The sequence below is a fragment of the Diceros bicornis genome, chromosome 3, assembly GCF_020826845.1.
Source record: "Diceros bicornis minor isolate mBicDic1 chromosome 3, mDicBic1.mat.cur, whole genome shotgun sequence".
Lineage (NCBI taxonomy): Eukaryota > Metazoa > Chordata > Mammalia > Perissodactyla > Rhinocerotidae > Diceros > Diceros bicornis.
This window is the reverse complement of record NC_080742.1, coordinates 48,507,923-48,525,481: the sequence shown is the minus strand read 5'-3', so window position 1 is coordinate 48,525,481 and position 17,559 is coordinate 48,507,923. Positions and strand designations below refer to the sequence as shown.

At 37.6% G+C, this 17,559-nt stretch overlaps 1 protein-coding gene across 1 annotated transcript; it reads right to left on the bottom strand.

Moving 5' to 3' along the window:
* Positions 1-3,365: 3,365 nt before the first annotated feature.
* NUP42 (nucleoporin 42) lies at positions 3,366-17,054 on the bottom strand. Its single transcript, XM_058527171.1, has 7 exons — positions 16,852-17,054; positions 14,665-14,893; positions 13,252-13,346; positions 8,084-8,160; positions 6,966-7,052; positions 4,882-4,966; positions 3,366-4,233 (listed from the first exon to the last, which is right to left on the bottom strand). The coding sequence occupies exons 1-7, from the start codon at positions 16,961-16,963 to the stop codon at positions 3,656-3,658; spliced, it is 1,263 nt and encodes a 420-aa protein (XP_058383154.1). The 5' UTR covers positions 16,964-17,054; the 3' UTR covers positions 3,366-3,655.
* Between the last annotated feature and the right edge of the window lie 505 nt (positions 17,055-17,559).

Below are 17,559 nucleotides of genomic sequence, written 5' to 3'. Positions count from 1 at the left end.
TAGATAAAAAATAAGATCCAACCAATATACTGTCTACAAGAGACGCATTTTTAATTATTATTATTTTTTTTTAATTTTTTTCCCCCAAAGCCCCAGTAGATAGTTGTATGTCATAGTTGCACATCCTTCTAGTTGCTGTATGTGGGACGCGGCCTCAGCATGGCTGGAGAAGTGGTGCGTCAGTGCACACCCGGGATCCGAACCCGGGCCGTCAGCAGCGGAGCGCGCGCACTCAACCGCCAAGCCACGGGGCCAGCCCAGAGGCGCACTTTAGATCTAAGGACACACATAGGCTAAAAGTGAAAGGATGGAGAAAGATAATTCCATGCAAACAGGAACCTAAAGAGAGCAGGGGTGGCCACACCTAGACAAAATAGACGTTAAGACAAAAACTGTCACATGAGACAAAGAAGGACAGCATATAATGATAACAGGGTCAATTCACCAGGAAGACATAACAATTATAATATACATGCTCCTAACATTAGAGCTCTCAAATATATGAAGGAAACATTGACAGAACTGAAGGGAGAAATAGACAGCAACACAATAACAGTAGGGGACTGCAATACTCCACTTTCAGTTATGAAGAGAACCACTGACAGAATAGCAATAAAAACACGGAGGACTTGAACAACACTATAGACTAACTGAACCTAACAAACATACACAGAACACTTCACCCAACAATAGCAGAATATACATTCTTCTCAAGTACACATTCTTCTCAAGGTAGACCACATGTTAGGCCACAAAACAAGTCTTAACAAATTTAAGAAGACTGAAATTATACAAAGTATCTTCTCTGACCACAACAGAATGAAACTAGAAATCAATAGCAGAAGGAAAACTCACAGTATGTGAAAATCAAACAACACACTCTTAAACAACCAATGGGTCCAAGAAGAAATCACAAGTGAATTTAGAAAATATCTAGAGACAAATGAAAACAAAATACAACATACCCAAATCTATGGGATGCAGCAAAAGCAGTACTAAGAGGGAAGTTTATAGTGGTAAATGCTTACATTAAAAAAGAAGAAAGATCTCAAATCAGTAACCTAACTCTACACCTTGAGGAAATTGAAAAAGAACAAATTAAACCCAAATTTAGCAGAAGGTAAGAAATAATAAATATTGCAGCAAGTGATAAACAAAATAAATAGAAAACTAATGGGATAAAATCAACAAAACCAAGAGTTGGTTTGTTATGGGCTGAATGTTTCTGCCTTCCCCCAATCATATGCTTAAATCCTAACCACCAAGGTAATGGTATTTGGAGATGGGGTCTTTGGGAGGTAATCATGTTTAGATTAGGTCCTGAGGGTGGGAACCTTATGATTAATGCCCTTATAGGAGCGAGCGAGAGAGAAAAATCTCTCTCATGCACTGAGAAAAGACCACGTGAAAACACACTAAGAAGAAAGTTGTCTGCAAGCCAGGAAGAGGGTTCTCAGCAGAACCAGACCATGCTGGTACCCTGATCTGAGACTTCCAGTCTCTAAAAGTGTGAGAAATAAAATGTTTGTTTTTTAAGCCACCCATTCTATGGTATTTTATTATGGCAGCCTGAGCAGACTAAGATATGGTCTTTTGAAAAGATTAACGAAATTAACAAACCCTTAGCTAGACTAAGAAAAAGTGACAGAAGACTCAAATAATTAAAATTATAACTGAAAAAGTGGATATTACAACTGATGTCACAGAAATAAAAAGGATTATAAGACTACTATGAACAATTATATAGCAACAAATTGGATAACCTAGAAGAAATGGATAAATTCCTAGAAACACACAATCTACCAAGACTGAATCATAAAGATTCATAAAGAAATAAGAAATATGAACAGACTTATAACTAGTAAGGAGACTGAAGTAATCAAACACCTCCCAGCTAGAACCAGATGACTTCACTGAAGGATTCTACCAAACATTTAAAGACTTAACACCAACCCTCCCCACAGTCTTCCAAAGAACTGAAGAGTTCTTCATTTCCAAACTTCTTCTATGAACCCAGCATTATTCTGATACCAAATCAGATAAAGACACAAGAAAAGAAACTACAAATATTCCTGATGAATAACAATGCAAAATTTTCAACAAAATACTAGTAAACTGAATTTAACAGCCCATTAAAAGAATTATACACCATAATCAAGTGGGATTTATACTTGGAATGCAAGAACGGTTTAACATATGAAAAGCAATCAATATAATACACCGCACTAGCAAAATGAGTCTTAAAATCAGGCAAATTTAGAAGCACTGGACCCTTAACCTGCATCCTCAGAGCTTCCAGGACACTAGGCAGTTCAATTGGGAACCAAGGGAGCCTGGTAAGCCTATAGGTAGCACAGGGCTCCTTCCATCGGGGTAGGAAAATTCTAGGAGTCAACTGTAAGTTGGAATGAACATTGGAAAGTCTTTAGAGCTTGAGACCAAAGCAGGAACTTAGGGTCTATTTACCATCTCTATACCAAGGATGGTTTCAAACATACATTCCTTGGGTACAGATTCTATCCCAAATGCTGGGGTTCCAGAACTGCTGGTTGGAGTCATATAGTTCTTCAAAAAGTGTAACAGAGAATCCAGATCCTCTGAGGACTGAATCCTTTGCATATACGCTAAAATCACTTGGAGTGCATATCTTTTATTAGGTAAGGTTTTATTTTCACGTAAAAAAGTCAGCTCAATACCAGATCTGTTAGGCAACTGTTTTCACAGTGCACGCTGTGTAATTTTTGAGGCTTGGAAAAAGAGCACAGAACTCTTGACACATATGCCTCAACTCCTGACAGGTCTTTGGTTTCTTGGATTAATCATACATGAGATATACAAGCTATTAATCCCTCATTCTGGGGACACAGGGAGATCCAAACATGTCTGCGAATTCTCATAGAAGCTTGAGAAACAGAGCTGGTGAATCCTGACCCCTCCTCTTCATACACTATTTATTCATATGAGATCACAATTTCTGTTCCTCTTACAATCCACCCACTTGATTGGATAATGTGAGGAATAAATAGAATTATATAAAAATTAGGCCAAGACAAAACGTAGATTAAAATTGTTGAAGAAAACTCAAATGGTGGTCCATGAGATAGTCAAAGTTGAGAGGGAAACAAAATTATGAGGAGAAAATGCCTCCTAGGTCCTAAAAAGGAAAGCTTTCACTCTTTAAAAACTGTTTTTAAGATTACCTTCTCTAACATGAAGGAAAGTCATGCTACTTTCGGTAGCATGTTTACTCGGTAAGTAGGCTAAATAGTTAAGCAGTTTTCCCCTAAGGGTTCTAGAAATTATTCCTCCTCCCCCCAAAAAATGTTTAAAGGTAAAACCTTAAAGGCTAAGACAGTAAAGTGATGTAGAGTGAGAAAAGTACTTCATTCAGTGCACACTGACAATTTTTTTAGTTCCATTCATAATTATAGTTAAAAAAAATCTCTTGCTATTTTTTGTTATGTTTTACTTAAATAGTTAGGCTCAAGAAAAAAATGTTAAATTTCAAAACCCGTAAAGTTATTACTGAATGCTTATATTCATTATAAATGTATATGTATCTCTATCTATAGACATATATATGTATCTGCTCTTTGATATGAACAACTCAAAACAATTTTAAAAGCTGTTCTTTTCTGTATTTAAAATGGCCCTTTTAAATATTTAGAAGTTCCACAGGTGGTGGCTTTAATGGAATTTTTCCCAGAGTAAATTTCTTGGATTGAAATTGCTCTAGTTCTTCTGCTGTTAGTTGATCCTTGGGGGTGAATAATACATTATCTGTTGTGGTACTGCCATTTGAGACTGGGAGAGAGGTGGATATGCTGCTCATTCCAAAGGTGTCACTGGATGACTTGGAAAAAGCAGTGTGAGAATGCGAGCCTGGACTACCAAAACCAGCCACAGAACTGCTGCTTCCAAAGGCTGGGGCCACTGGAGCTCCAACAGGGCCTGCTGCCATGGAAGCAGGAAATCCTGAAAATCCAGGTGATCCAAAACCAGAAGCTGCAGGGCTTTTAAATGAAAATGAAGCAGCAGATGTGATTTCAGGTTTCCCAAATCCGAAAGCTGGAGTAGAAGTAGTGATGGCAGAACTGGCAGAGGGTGCAGCTCCAAATGCTGGAGGATTCCCGAACACAGAAGTGCTTCCAGAAGCGGCAGTGGCAAATCCAGAGCCTGCTTTAAAACTAAAATTCTGAGCACTATCACTGCTGCTGTTATTCACTGGAAAACCTACAAAAGCCAGAAAAAGAAAAAAATAATCTATTATAGTCAGAAAATATAGCCATATTAACCCTCCCTCTCCCTACCTTTTTTTCTTATTTCTGCCAAGTTTGGATGTTGAGAAGCTTATTGGAAGGAAGAAGAGAAAAGTGAAAACGAGAAACTAGAGCACACCCACTAAACCCTGCTGTCCTGTCTTTCTGCCTTACGATCTCATGCGCATAGCCATTTACCTTCACTCAGGAGAGACAGCTTTGAGAAACCTCAGGGATTAGGGAGTGGACTTTCACTTTCAGCTCCCCCCATCACACTGAAGCTGTGATTTGAGGACAATATTATGTTGTCATACACAGTCACAAGAAAGTCCTTAAAGGTGCTGCCACCATAGCTATGTATTCCTATGAAACTCTTGAAAACCAATTCCTAAAATATACCTCTAAAGACTGAGCCATGAGGGCTTCCAAAGAACATACCCATTCTGGCCCCATTTCACAAATGATTGATGAGCCAAATTCTTTGAAGCTTCATTATAGAAGGTGGTAGAATTTGCAAGGTGGTTTAAAATGGCGCTTAACATACATTCAGGCTTTATGATTTGAAACCAATAAAATCCTGTTTTTCTAAATCAGTGAAGTCCTGCATTTCTTTATTACTTACCTGGTGACCCAAATGTTACTGCTTGCCTACTGCCAAATCCAAATGTAGGTGCTGCTTGATTTACTCCATCCTTTACATCGGAGAGCTATAAAAAGTAGTAGGCAAATAATAAAGTACTTGATGAATAATTCTCAACTACCTTTTCTACACTTTACAGATAAATTCAATTTTTAAAACTTAAAAACGTGAAGTTAAATGTTTAACACAGAAAAATGCCTACAATATGAATATGCATAGAAAAAAATATACCAACCTCAATGAGTTAAGAATGATTGGCTGATGAACTATGGGTGATTCTAATTTTATTTATGCTTTTTAAATATTTTCTAAATTTCTTCAATGAACATATATTAAAATCAGAAAAATATTTTTAGTAACACATTTCAGTGTATACAGGTTGATCTGCACTTATCAAGAAATCTAGATATTAGGTAAGGGACCTTTAGAGGCTATGCAGTCTACTTTAATGCTTGAATTGAAGTTGATTCACGATTACATTATTAAAAGCTTACCACTAAAATCTATTAAACATTTCCTATTCTCTGAAAATACTTTATGCTCTTGCTATTTCCTGCTCTAGAAATGTCTTCATCTCTGCTTACTAAAATCTTAATCTCCCTTTCAAGGAACTTTTCACTTACTCCTTACCTCCAAGAAGCTTTTCCAAATCAACTCAAGCAGATATAATTTCTCTTATTTGGAAGCCCAATAGCATTTTTTAAAAATCAACTTCATTGAGGTATAATTTACATACAATAAAATGCATCCATTATATATATACATATATATATATTTCAGTGAGTTTTGACAAACTTATAACTACCACCACAACCAAGATTTAGAACATTTCCACCACCTCTAAAAGTTCTCTTGTATCCCTTTCCAGTCAACCTTCTCCCAACCCCAGGCCCAGCGAACCACTCATCTGCTTTCTATCACTATAGATGAAGTTTGTCTTTTCTAGAGTTTCAGACAAATGGAATCATATAGTAGGTACCTTTTTTTTTTTGTCTAGCTTCTTTCCCTCAGGGTAATATTCATTAACAGGGAAATTGATAAACAAATTATATTATAACCATACAGTGAATTAAAAGAATAAAGAATGAACTACTGATACATGCTCAGCCAGTTGTGGGTAGGCTGTCTCAGATCCTCACCTATGGAGGGGCCCCTAGGAAGGTGGCAAAGAGCAGGAACTTCCAACCAAGAGGGAAGTCCTGTAGTTCTTTGGACTCAGTTATCCCCTTCTACATCAGCTCTCAGCTGTGGTGATGGTGGGCCACCTCTCACCACAGACGGAACACTTCTAACAAGTCCTTCTAAATTCAAACGGCATTATAACAATTGAAAGGTGGAAGGAATTAGCTTGCACAAGAGTCTAGTTATTTAGGAAGCATATATTTATGAAAGGGGTGGGGCTGGCGTTGGGACTGCCATATAGTCATTCACTAAGTTTAGGCAGCTACTACTCTCATATCCTTTTTCAGAAAGTAGGAAGTGGAAAAATTAAATTCTGAATGTAAATATCTTATTTGAAAATAAGGTTCTTAAGAACTTTTTAGGGGGGTAGAAAAAAATCATAACTTTATTGACAGAGATAATGAATATGCTACAGTCAGGATCATGTATTTTTGGAGACAAGTAGGTATATATCTCCTAAAGGCATTTCTGCATAAGACAAGGAACATATGGTGAGTTAAGTGTCCTTCAGTCATGCAAGTATACGTTAGTCTAAATGTGCATTCATATCATTTTCCAAAGCAATTTCTTTTTAAATGTTGATAACCTGGAATGCTTGAATTTATGTAATATTTTCCAATTTTCAAAACTAGTACTATCAAAGTTAAAAAACTTTACCCTAAGAATAGTTTTAGAAAAGCAAAATTATTTGTGCTTTTCTGACCAAGGAATAGAGAGAAAGCAATTCCAGGACCTTGACTCTAAATGATGATACAGTTCTTGAGAAGGTGTATATCAACTCTTCACAGAGAATTTTAGCTTTGCTTTCCAAATCCAAAGTGACATTCTCTGCAAAAAAACCAATAGATAAGACACTTCCCTGTATAAAACTCTCCAATACTCACCAAAGCTATTTTAGTTGATGTATTTAGACTTTTCAGTTCATTTACCCTGCTCCTCCACTGATTTATTAACTGTTGGATGGAATTTAGCTGGAAAGAGAAGACAGAAAAATAATGAGTCAATATTGAGCGTTTAAGTTAATCTCTTCAACAACAACTTTACATCTTTATTTGCCAAAAATCACAAAAGTTTATAAAACATTTTTATGGCCCATAACTTGCAAAATTTGCATTGACTTGCCCCTATTTGCCAAAGATATTCCAGATGTAGTCCCTCTCCCTGTTCTCCAACTCCTTGTATCTGGTTAAGAATCACAAGTACCTGGCAGCACAGAGTTAGTTATATTTGGATGGGAGGCGAACATGTGTACTAGTTGAAATGTAAGATCATGACTGCAAACAACAGAAAAATACAGAGTTTACATCCTTTCCTTTAGGTACCCAACTTACTCAAGCCCAGCTTCTTTATTTTTTGATATTTGATATGTAAGGATATTAATCTGTATAACAAACTGCATCTTATTTACCTTTGTTTTTTCTAGCATTCATTACAGTGTCTACAACTAAGAGATGCTCCATAAAATGTATGTCAAATGATAAAATTTTGGGTTTGATTTCTGGGACTGATTGCTGGATATTTTGTAATAAAAATAATGACACTCAGGGGCTGGCCCTGTGGTGTAGTGGTTGAGTTCGGCACACTCCACTTTGGTGGCCCAGCTTTGCGGGTTCAGATCCTGGTTGCAGACCTACACCACTCGTCAGCCATGCTGTGGCAGCGACCCATATGCAAAATGGAGGAAGACTGGCACAGATGTTAGCTCAGGGCTAATCTTCCCCAAGCAAAAAAAAGAGGAAGATTGGCAACAGATGTTAGCTCAGCGCGAATCTTCCTCAGGGAAAAAAATGACATTCCTAGTTACTACAGTCAAAATATATTAGCACCACTTTAGATAACCAACCAATTCCAAAGAAAGTAAGTTTGAAAATAAAAAATGCCTTATCCTGAAAAATATTATAGACCTCATCCACTTTGTCAACACACAAGCAAGCCACGACAGAGAAGACAGTAATTAGCAGCTAATCTGTTATGGAGGTAGAGGAATAGGAAACAAACTTACATAACTCTGTAAGTTATTGCTGGTTAAGAAGTTATGGTATTCAAGCCTCAACTCCTCTGGTGAAATGTCTGTAAAACCTGAAGCGAGGAATCAATTGGAATCTTTAAAATAAATACCAATACTTTTGATAGTATAGTAAAGCTAGAGGTGCTAGATAAGAAAATATGCTAATATTGATCATTAGAAAATTTTCATAATCATAAGGAAAAAATTCAAAGCCTACACTCGATTTAATGTTTAATAAATGTTTATTAAATTTAATGTTTAATAAACTTTATTCTAATAAAATTAGAATAAAATATACTTGGTTATTTGATCTTTGAAGGGGGGAAATTTTCTAAAGATAAATGGAATGGAAGGAATAACAAAGAAAAGAAAGAGTTGACTACATATACATTCAAACTTCTGTCTTAAAAAATATTCAGTATGTCAGAAACTACAATAAGCAAAATTAAAAGGCAAATGGTAAACTGGGAAAACCACAATTGTAACATATATGACAAGAGAAGAGCTAATGTCAATGTATAAATAGCTCTTACAAATCAATAAGAAAAATAAGTTAAGACAGCCAAAGATAATGAATGGGCAATTTGCAAAAAAACTCAAATAGCCAGTAAATTAATGAAATTAAAAAGTTCAATTTAAAAATACAACTTAAAATAGAGAGAAAATGCTTTATTTATTAGACTGGCAAAAATAAAAAATGAATGATATTTACTGCTATTAGTATGTGGTGAAATGGACATCCTCCTAAATTGCCATTAAGAAAATTAAAAAGGTACAACTTTTCTGGGAGGAAAACTGTCAACAATTGCCAAATGCCTTAAAAATGTTCACACCTTCTGACCTTAACACAACTTCTAGGATTTAACTTCAGGGAAATAATCAGATGTGTAAACAAAGAACATGTATGAAGATGTTCATTCTAGTATTTTTAGTAATAGAGACAAACTGAAAACAACAAAGTAGAATACAAAATTAGATTATGATCCCGGGGCCGGCCCGGTGGCGCAAGCGGTTAAGTGCGCGCGCTCCGCTGCGGCGGCCCGGGGTTCGCTGGTTCGGATCCCGGGCGCGCACCGACGCACTGCTTGGTAAGCCATGCTGTGGCGGCGTCCCATATAAAGTGGAGGAAGATGGGCACCGATGTTAGCCCAGGGCCGTCTTCCTCAGCAAAAAAAAGAGGAGGATTGGCGGATGTTAGCTCAGGGCTGATCTCCTCACAAAAAAAAAAAAAAAAAAAAAAAAAAAAAAAAAAAAAAATTAGATTATGATCCCAATTGTAAATATAAACAAGAAATATGTTTGTATCTGCATGTTTTAAAAGAAATATACTAAAATGTTACAGTTGTTATCTCTGTGAGATCAGGTGATCTTTATTTTATTTACATATTTCTGTATTTTTCAAGTTTTCTTTTTTTTTTTTTATAATTTTATTTATTTATTTTTCCCCCAAAGCCCCAGTAGATAGTTGTATGTCATAGCTGCACATCCTTCCAGCTGCTGTATGTGGGACATAGCCTCAGCATGGCCAGACAAGCGGTGCGTCGGTGCACGCCCGGGATTCGAACCCCAGACCGCCAGTATCAGAGCACACGCACTTAACCGCTAAGCCACGGGGCCGGCCCTGTATTTTTCAAGTTTTCTATGGCAATAACTATAACTTTTATAATTAGGAAAACTTTTTAAGAAAGGAAAAAAATGTTCAGGATATTTTCTATGGAGAATTACTTGTAACCCAGATATCATTAACTCCAAGGACCCCTACCTCAGAATAAAGAAAAGACTAAACGTTCAAATCAGAACCCTGGATTCCCTCTAACAACTTGTCTTTACCATCTTTATTAACTGCTCAGGCCAAAAAACCTAGGAATCACTTTGCATTTCTCTTTCTCCATATCTACTGAATCAGCATCCTGCCAGTTCTAGCTCCAAAACAGAACCCGAATTTGATCAATTCTGTCTCCACTGCTAGTTAACTCTAACCCAGTCATTAGCAATTGTCTCCTAACTCATCTCTCCACCTCTATTTTACCCCCTCTTCCCTGCCCCCAACAGACCATTTCTTTTCACACAACAGTCTCAGTGAGCTTTTTCTAATCAGATCATATCCCTCTCCTGCTTAAAGCTCTTCATGGCTGCCCACTGCTATTAGGCCCAACATGATCCGGCCCCTGGCTGCCTCTCTGGCCTTATGTCATATTACTCTTTCCCTCATTTACTCTCCTCCAGCGATTCAGGCCTCACTAGTCCTCAAACATCCAACTTTGTTCCCACCAGGGCCTTTGCACTAGCTACTCCTCTTGCCAGGAATGTTGTCCCCTAATCTTCCTGTAAGTGATAACATCTCTTCATTCAGGACTCAGCTCCAATACTGCCTCCTAAGAATGGTTAATGACTCTATCGAAAGGAACATTGTCCCTCTAGTTACCTTCTCCTCTTCCAGCTGTTCCGCATCTGAACCACAGAACACAGAAAATGATTTGGGTGACTATTTTCTCAACTCTCTCAAAAGTGGTACCAAAAGTAGTATCATTCTAGCTGCATGGGAAAAGTTAACTCATTATAATGATGCCTATGGACATCAGCGGTCCTCCAACTTTTTGATTTCAAGACCCATTTACATTCTTAAAAATCATTAAGGATCCCACAGAGCTTTTGCTTACATGGGGTACATATATCATATTACCATATTTGAAATGAAAACTGAGAAACGTAGAAAATATTTATTAATACACTTAAAAATAAGAAACCTAAATAAAAAACTGTTTTCCAAAACAAAAAATAAAAATTTAGTGAGATGAATGGCACTGTTTACGTTTGTAAATCTCTTTAATGTTTGGCTTAATAGAAGACTGCTGGATTATTATATCTGTTTCTGCATTCAATCTGTTGCAATGTATTGCCTGGTCGAAGTGTAAGAAGAAAACCTGCTCTCATACAGATATGTAGTTGGAAAAGGATGACTTTAATGGCTTTTTCAGATAACTGGGGATATTCTTCTTTGATACTATACCAAAACTTGACAGGTAGTAGTTTCTTAAAGGTCAGCTATAATATGGATTCAAACCTTATTAATGAGATTTTTGTACTATTATATTAAATTCATCGGTTTATCTTGTGTTTTAAATGGGTTTTTCAGCCATGCATAATTTTGTAACATCATACATTGGTCACTTGGAAAATATTGGTTCACTGAGCTACCCAGAACTTCCAAATGCTGGCACATGTGATTTTACAATATCAAAAAACTCATATTTATTAACGTCACTATTCATCTCATCAGAGGAGACTTGAAGTATTAAAACATTGTCATGCTCACAGTGGCAGAAAACAGTTTTGCATAATTCTAATTTTCACTTGAAAGCTTGAATTTTTTCATTGGCAATAAACACTGTCAGTTGTTTTCTTTGAAGTGACAGGCTCACTTCATTTATTTTTTTAGAAAATGTCACCAAATACCTGAGTCTAAATAACCATAGCTGTCAGTCATTCTTTCAAATAAAAATTGTCTGCGAAAAAAGTGACCAGGTCAGCTCACAACTCAAACGATCCCACCAGTGCTTTCCCTCAAGATAACCATCATATTCGAGTATGTGGCAGAAGCACTTTATGTGTGCTTCCCATTTTGTCACGCAGAATATTAAAAAAGTGTGCACTCAAGGGTCGAGATTTAATAAAATTAATAATTTTTACCTCTTCATCAAGGACATTCTTAAGTGAAAATGGCAATAAAAACTTTTTTTAATTGACTACTAGTCTGCTAGTACAGTTTGTTGCCTCTACCTTAATTCATGCTAAGATAGAAAGAGTTTTACTGATCAATGCTTTTGCACCAACAGTGCAAATATCAACACAGTGAAAACGGCAATTAATGTCTTAGTATTATTATGAAAATATTTTTGAACTTGTATAGCCCCTAAAAGTGTCTCAGGAATAGGGCTGCCAGATTTAGCAAATAATAATACAGAATGTCCAGTTAAATTTGAATTTCAGACATACAACAAATACTTTTTTAGCATAAGTTATGTCCCAAATATTACATGGGATACTCATATACTAACAATATTATTCTTTGTTTATCTGAAATTTAATTTAACTGGGTGTCCCATATTTTATCTGACAACCCTACTTAGGGATCTACACTTCACATTTTGAGAACCACTGCGTTAGGGCATTAGGCATTAGGTTCAATTCTGAACTGATTAAAAAAGGCTTAATACTTCTTTATTTTCTTTATAGAAAAATCACTATCTGAAATTATCTTATTTGTATTACTTATTGTCTCTCTCCCTCAAGAACATAAGCTTCATAAGGAAGGGATCTTGTCTATCTTGCTCATCAATATACCCCTAGCACTTAGAATACAGCCTGCCACAAAAGAAATTCAGTATTTGTTGAATGACTGAATGAATGAATAACTAAGGAGCAGTGTGAGGAGAATGAGCAGGTAGAGCTGAGACAGAGAAGAGATCCCAGAGTTCTGAGGGATTGCAAGAGCTCTCATCTGTTAGGTACCTGCTGTTTTCTCAACAGGGCAGAGGCCCAGGACCACCCAGGATGGGTTTAGAAAAGCGTAGTGGTCCAGATTTCAGCCCAGAAAGGGCTTAGGGACTACGGACAAAAGAAAATGGGAAGGAAAGGGGTATTCTAAAGAAATGCTATCCCTGTAGCCCAGCTAAGGCTCCTTACTTTCAAACCTTATCTCCAGGATAGGTTTCAACATGCCTTATGAAAAATAACTGTCTTTAGAAGGAAAGATAGGGAAGAAAGTGAGAACAGAATCAGGCAGCCAGAATCCGGTAGTCAATTAATAGCAGGCAGGATGTAACTCTTCTATTCACTGTAGGCAGCTAAGAGGTTCTAAGGCTGTACCTACAGGGAACCAAGACAGCAGAGCCTCTTCCTGAGCTTACAGAATTAAAATTGTGGTGGGTCCTGATTTTACTATTTTCTCATGAGAACTACATATTTTAAAAGAACTATATCTTCCACCCTCAACCGCTGAATTACGAAGTTCTGCTAGAATACTCGGATACTCTAAACAATGTCCAAACTCGCCCAACTGTAGATACATTTGTGGTTAATTTCTTTATTTGGGTGTGGTTTTGGCTTTAGAAAATAATAGTTGTAAAACATATTTTAAAAGCACACAATTTCTCAGTTACCTGAAATATTAGGTGTCTTTTTCACTGGTGAATAAACAGAAAACATCCATTGCCCTGATGATTCCCAAACCTCCATATCTTTTACAATTCCTTCCCTGAAAAAGAAAGAGCAAAAGATCTTTTTCATCTGCTTGTTAAAATTTATCACTTATAATTTTCAATGACAAATTTTAAATTGTAGTAAATATATAATTTTAGATTTTTCTATTATATTTTCTGGAGTGTTCTTTAAAGCAGAAGCTTATAGAAATATGAACTACATTTCATAATTATAAATATTATTATAATATCAAAGAAGTTCATAATTTTGGTTTCCCAGTACAATGAACCATTAACCAATACATTTATTAAGTGAGAACTATCATACCATATATATTTTATAGAGCTAAAATACAGTAAAATACACAATACTAACTTTAATCTTTCTTTGCTCATTATCAAAACATCAATGATCATTTAACTGGGAAAGATAAAAAGTACCACATAATATAGAACCATAAAATTTTTAAAGTGGGTAGGACTTTAAAGATCCTTTTTTCTAATTCTCACATTTTGCAAAAGGGGAAATGGACCCATGTCCACACAGTTAACTTGTCAGCAAAGCTGTGGATAGATTCAGCTCTAAATTAAACGTTCCCTCCACTGCCAATGCTACAATTAATAAAATGACAGATACCACAGAGAATACTGTATCAAATTTAGGATTTTTACAACATCAAATATAAGAAGGAGAGTTTCATTTGTTCTTTTACTTTTTTTTCAAATCAATTGTATATGATGTATGGCTCAAAATGTTTACCACTGGTTCTAATTTTGTTATGGGAAGTCAAGACTAACGAGTACATTTAAATTCTGTCCTAGGAGCTGGGAGCTGAGGGAATAGTTACACACAGCCAGGCACTGTTTTGGCACCAGTCATAAATTCTACCTCGGCAATCTACTCCACAATAATGAAGGAAATCAAGTGAACTCAGTTTGAATGGGGTAACTGAAGTAACAGTTTTAGAAAGAAAAATACCAGATGCTATAAGTGAACTCCAAAATCACAAGTTGCTTTAAACTACCTCATACCTTGTGAAGAACTCATAACTTACAACAAACTTCAGCAGGACTACCTTAGAAAGATATTCACAATACAGTGTTATCAAAAGAAAAGTGGAAAAAGCATAATTAGCCCTAAGAAGGCATTGTACTGCTATGGAAAGATGACATACTTTTAAGTGAAATAAAGTCTAGTACAATACATGCAAAATAGTGGTTATCCCTGACTAATAGGATCATTGATGCATTTTCTTCTTTTTTCTTATTCTGATTTTTTAATAATGTATTACTTCTTTTTTTAAAGAAAATATTGTAGGTACCTTTGAAAAAATAAGCAAATGTGTAGCAATTTTTCTGAACGCTTTCACTTACAGAAGTTTCTTTTCATCTTTATCCTCATCAGAGCTAGGTGAAGCAAATGGGTTCTGAGACAATCCAAACCCCCTGTTCCTGCTAGCTGAAGCTCCAGAATCAAAAGAACCAAAAGACGGCTTTTCTTGATCTCTGCTGCCCCCCCATGGTGTAGATTTGGAGAAACTGGATGGCTGGATAACACTGGAATATCTCTGGCTAGTGGTATTCCATCCACGTCTGTTACTACCTGAAATAAACAATAATTTTTGGATAAATGAATTTTTGAATAAATTTTGGATAGATGGCATGTAACCTAAATCATAAGCTCCTTCAGGATAAAAAGCTGTGTCTTTATCATTCTTTGCTCCCCCACTGGGCCCTATATAGTAGTTAAGTCTGAAAAACGGACAATGTATTAAAGAGTTTATTGAATATAAAAGATTGATTCTACCCTCTGTCCTTGATTAGATGCTTAAATCTATTTGACTCAGTCTTCCCTCCGGCAAAATACCACCTACCCACCTATCTTTCATAGGGAGATTATAGAGGTAACTTATGTGTGAATAAAGTGCACTGAGTTCCTCTAGTATGAGCAGATTTCTAATATTTTATAACTATCAAAATGAGCCAACAGAACTCTCTCCTCTCTATCTCTATATTTAAAAAAAATCTTAACACTTCAACTATCTCATTTATTCACCACTTCCTAGTTGGGGCCAAGATAATCACCTTGTTTCTGTCTGAATTAGGAGATGTGCCATTAAATATATTAAAAACTGTAGTGATGGGAGATATACTCCTTTATGAAAATTCATCTCCCAACTCTAAAATTACTTAATAAAACCAAAGAGAAAAGGGAGCAAATTGCTGGACCAGATTCCTCAAGCAGAGGTTAATGGTATTTTATTTTCCTAAAGTTCCAAATCCTTTGAAGGATGACACAACTGAAACAATTCATTCCATCTTTTGTACATAGCTTTTGGCCTTCATATGTATTAATTCCAGAAGCATTCATCTGTTTCTGGGAGCTAAATACACTGTTTACTTAAATTTTATTTACACTTTTTTCATCTTTCAATCCATCCATTCAACATTTATATTCTAATTACTACATTTAGAGTGAGTCTCCACAGAACGTCAGATATTATGTTCTGTTGTTCCTGGAAATACACTCAACATTTATGAGATCCGAGTCCTAATTTTTGGTTTGGAATATTTCACCAGACCAATCATGGGTGATGCAAAAAGACTATCTTCAAGAAGAGGGATCAGACGTGAATCCACAATGCAACACAAGGTTTGAAGGTCAGAGAAATGGCCCTAAAGGAGGGAAGGGAGGAGAGACAAGGAAGAGGGTCAGCATCTTGTGATACCTTTAACTACTAAGTTCCAATCCTAACAAAGATAAACCTAACTATTCATCTGACGTTTAAAACTTGATGTTGTACTATGGTTTCGTGTCTGAGCCCTCCTCTCCTTGAAGATAGTCCTTTTGCATCATCCACAATTGGTGTAGTGAGATATTCCAAAAGCTTCGACAATGACTTAGGCCCAGGGAGCACGTCAACGTGGTCCCCACACTCCCTTCTCTCATAGCCCAGAGTTCTTCACTGAGTGTCCCACTCTCCCACTTCCACCCCAAATTTTATGAGCACGTGCATTTGTCTCAGGTATGGCCCTGTGGCTCTTATTAGATTTTCAAAGGAGTTCGCGACTTCCCCAAAGTTAAGAGTCCTGACTCTGACCCCAATTGCTAGCTTCTCCCTAGAAAAAAATTCGTTAAAAATTTTATTCAAGGTGTCAAGAGAAAAAAACAAGTACCTAGAAAGGTAGTAAAGCGAGGAGGCGTCTGGGTCGACCTAAGCCAATTCTGCGAACCACTGTCACCCACGGACAAGGTGATTTTGACACTTACTTCCGACTTAAAAACTCATTATTCGGCTTTAGTACCCAATGCCAAGCCCTTATATTCATCTGCTCAACAAAATCCGACCCAGTGCCTAATATGCGGATAAACACTTTGGAGAGACAGTGCCCGGCCCGGTAGGCGGGGCCGGCGAGGGGTACGACGCGGGCACGTCCGCGGCACCTGACCGCTGCGCCGAGCGGCGGGCGCCACGCGGGACGCCCGTTCCCCCCCAGTAGGGCCCCCACGCCAGGTCTTCCCCGGCTCGGCTGGCGGCGGAGGATAGAGGGGAACGTCACCTGAAGGCTGCTGCTGCCGTCCCCCGCCCGCACCCCCGGAGCGGGGATGTTCGTTCCAGCAGCGGTCTCCAAAGCGACACCGGCCTTGAAGGAAGAACTGACAAATGGTCATGGCGACGGCGTCGCCGAGGAGCGGTCTTCAGTCGGCACCCTGGGCGAGCGCAGAGCCCAAAGCAACCGAAGGTCCCGGCCCGCTACTGTGACGTCATCTTCTCGCGTCCGGGAAAAGCCCTTTCTCTCCTGTCCCGCCCAGTGCGATGAGAGGCGGGGACTTTACCTAACAGGATTTAAGAACAACTGGACCGCCCCCACGCGGTGAGTGTGGCCTGGGGAGGCGGAATCCTTGAAAGGTTACTTGCGGGAGGAGGCGCGTTTGACTCGTCCCGGCCCCCGGACTTCCAGGGAGGCTTGAGGTCCGAAATGAGAGGAAAGCGGTTCAGGCAAACCCAGAACTTCAGCAAGCAAACCTCCTCCTCCCTGCGAGGAGGATTAACTGTGGTTTGAGAAACCGAGTCATACTTTTCATTTGTAACTGCTGAGAAAGTAAAAATCTGCCCAGCCCTTCATCAGGATGCTTAACAGTCAGATAAAGCCATTTGTAACATTAACGGGAAACTGTTTCTTTTAAGGACAGACTGCAACTGAAAAGTATCCTGACAACTCTCATCTTTGGATGAGTACTACATTCTTACACACTGAGAAACCTTG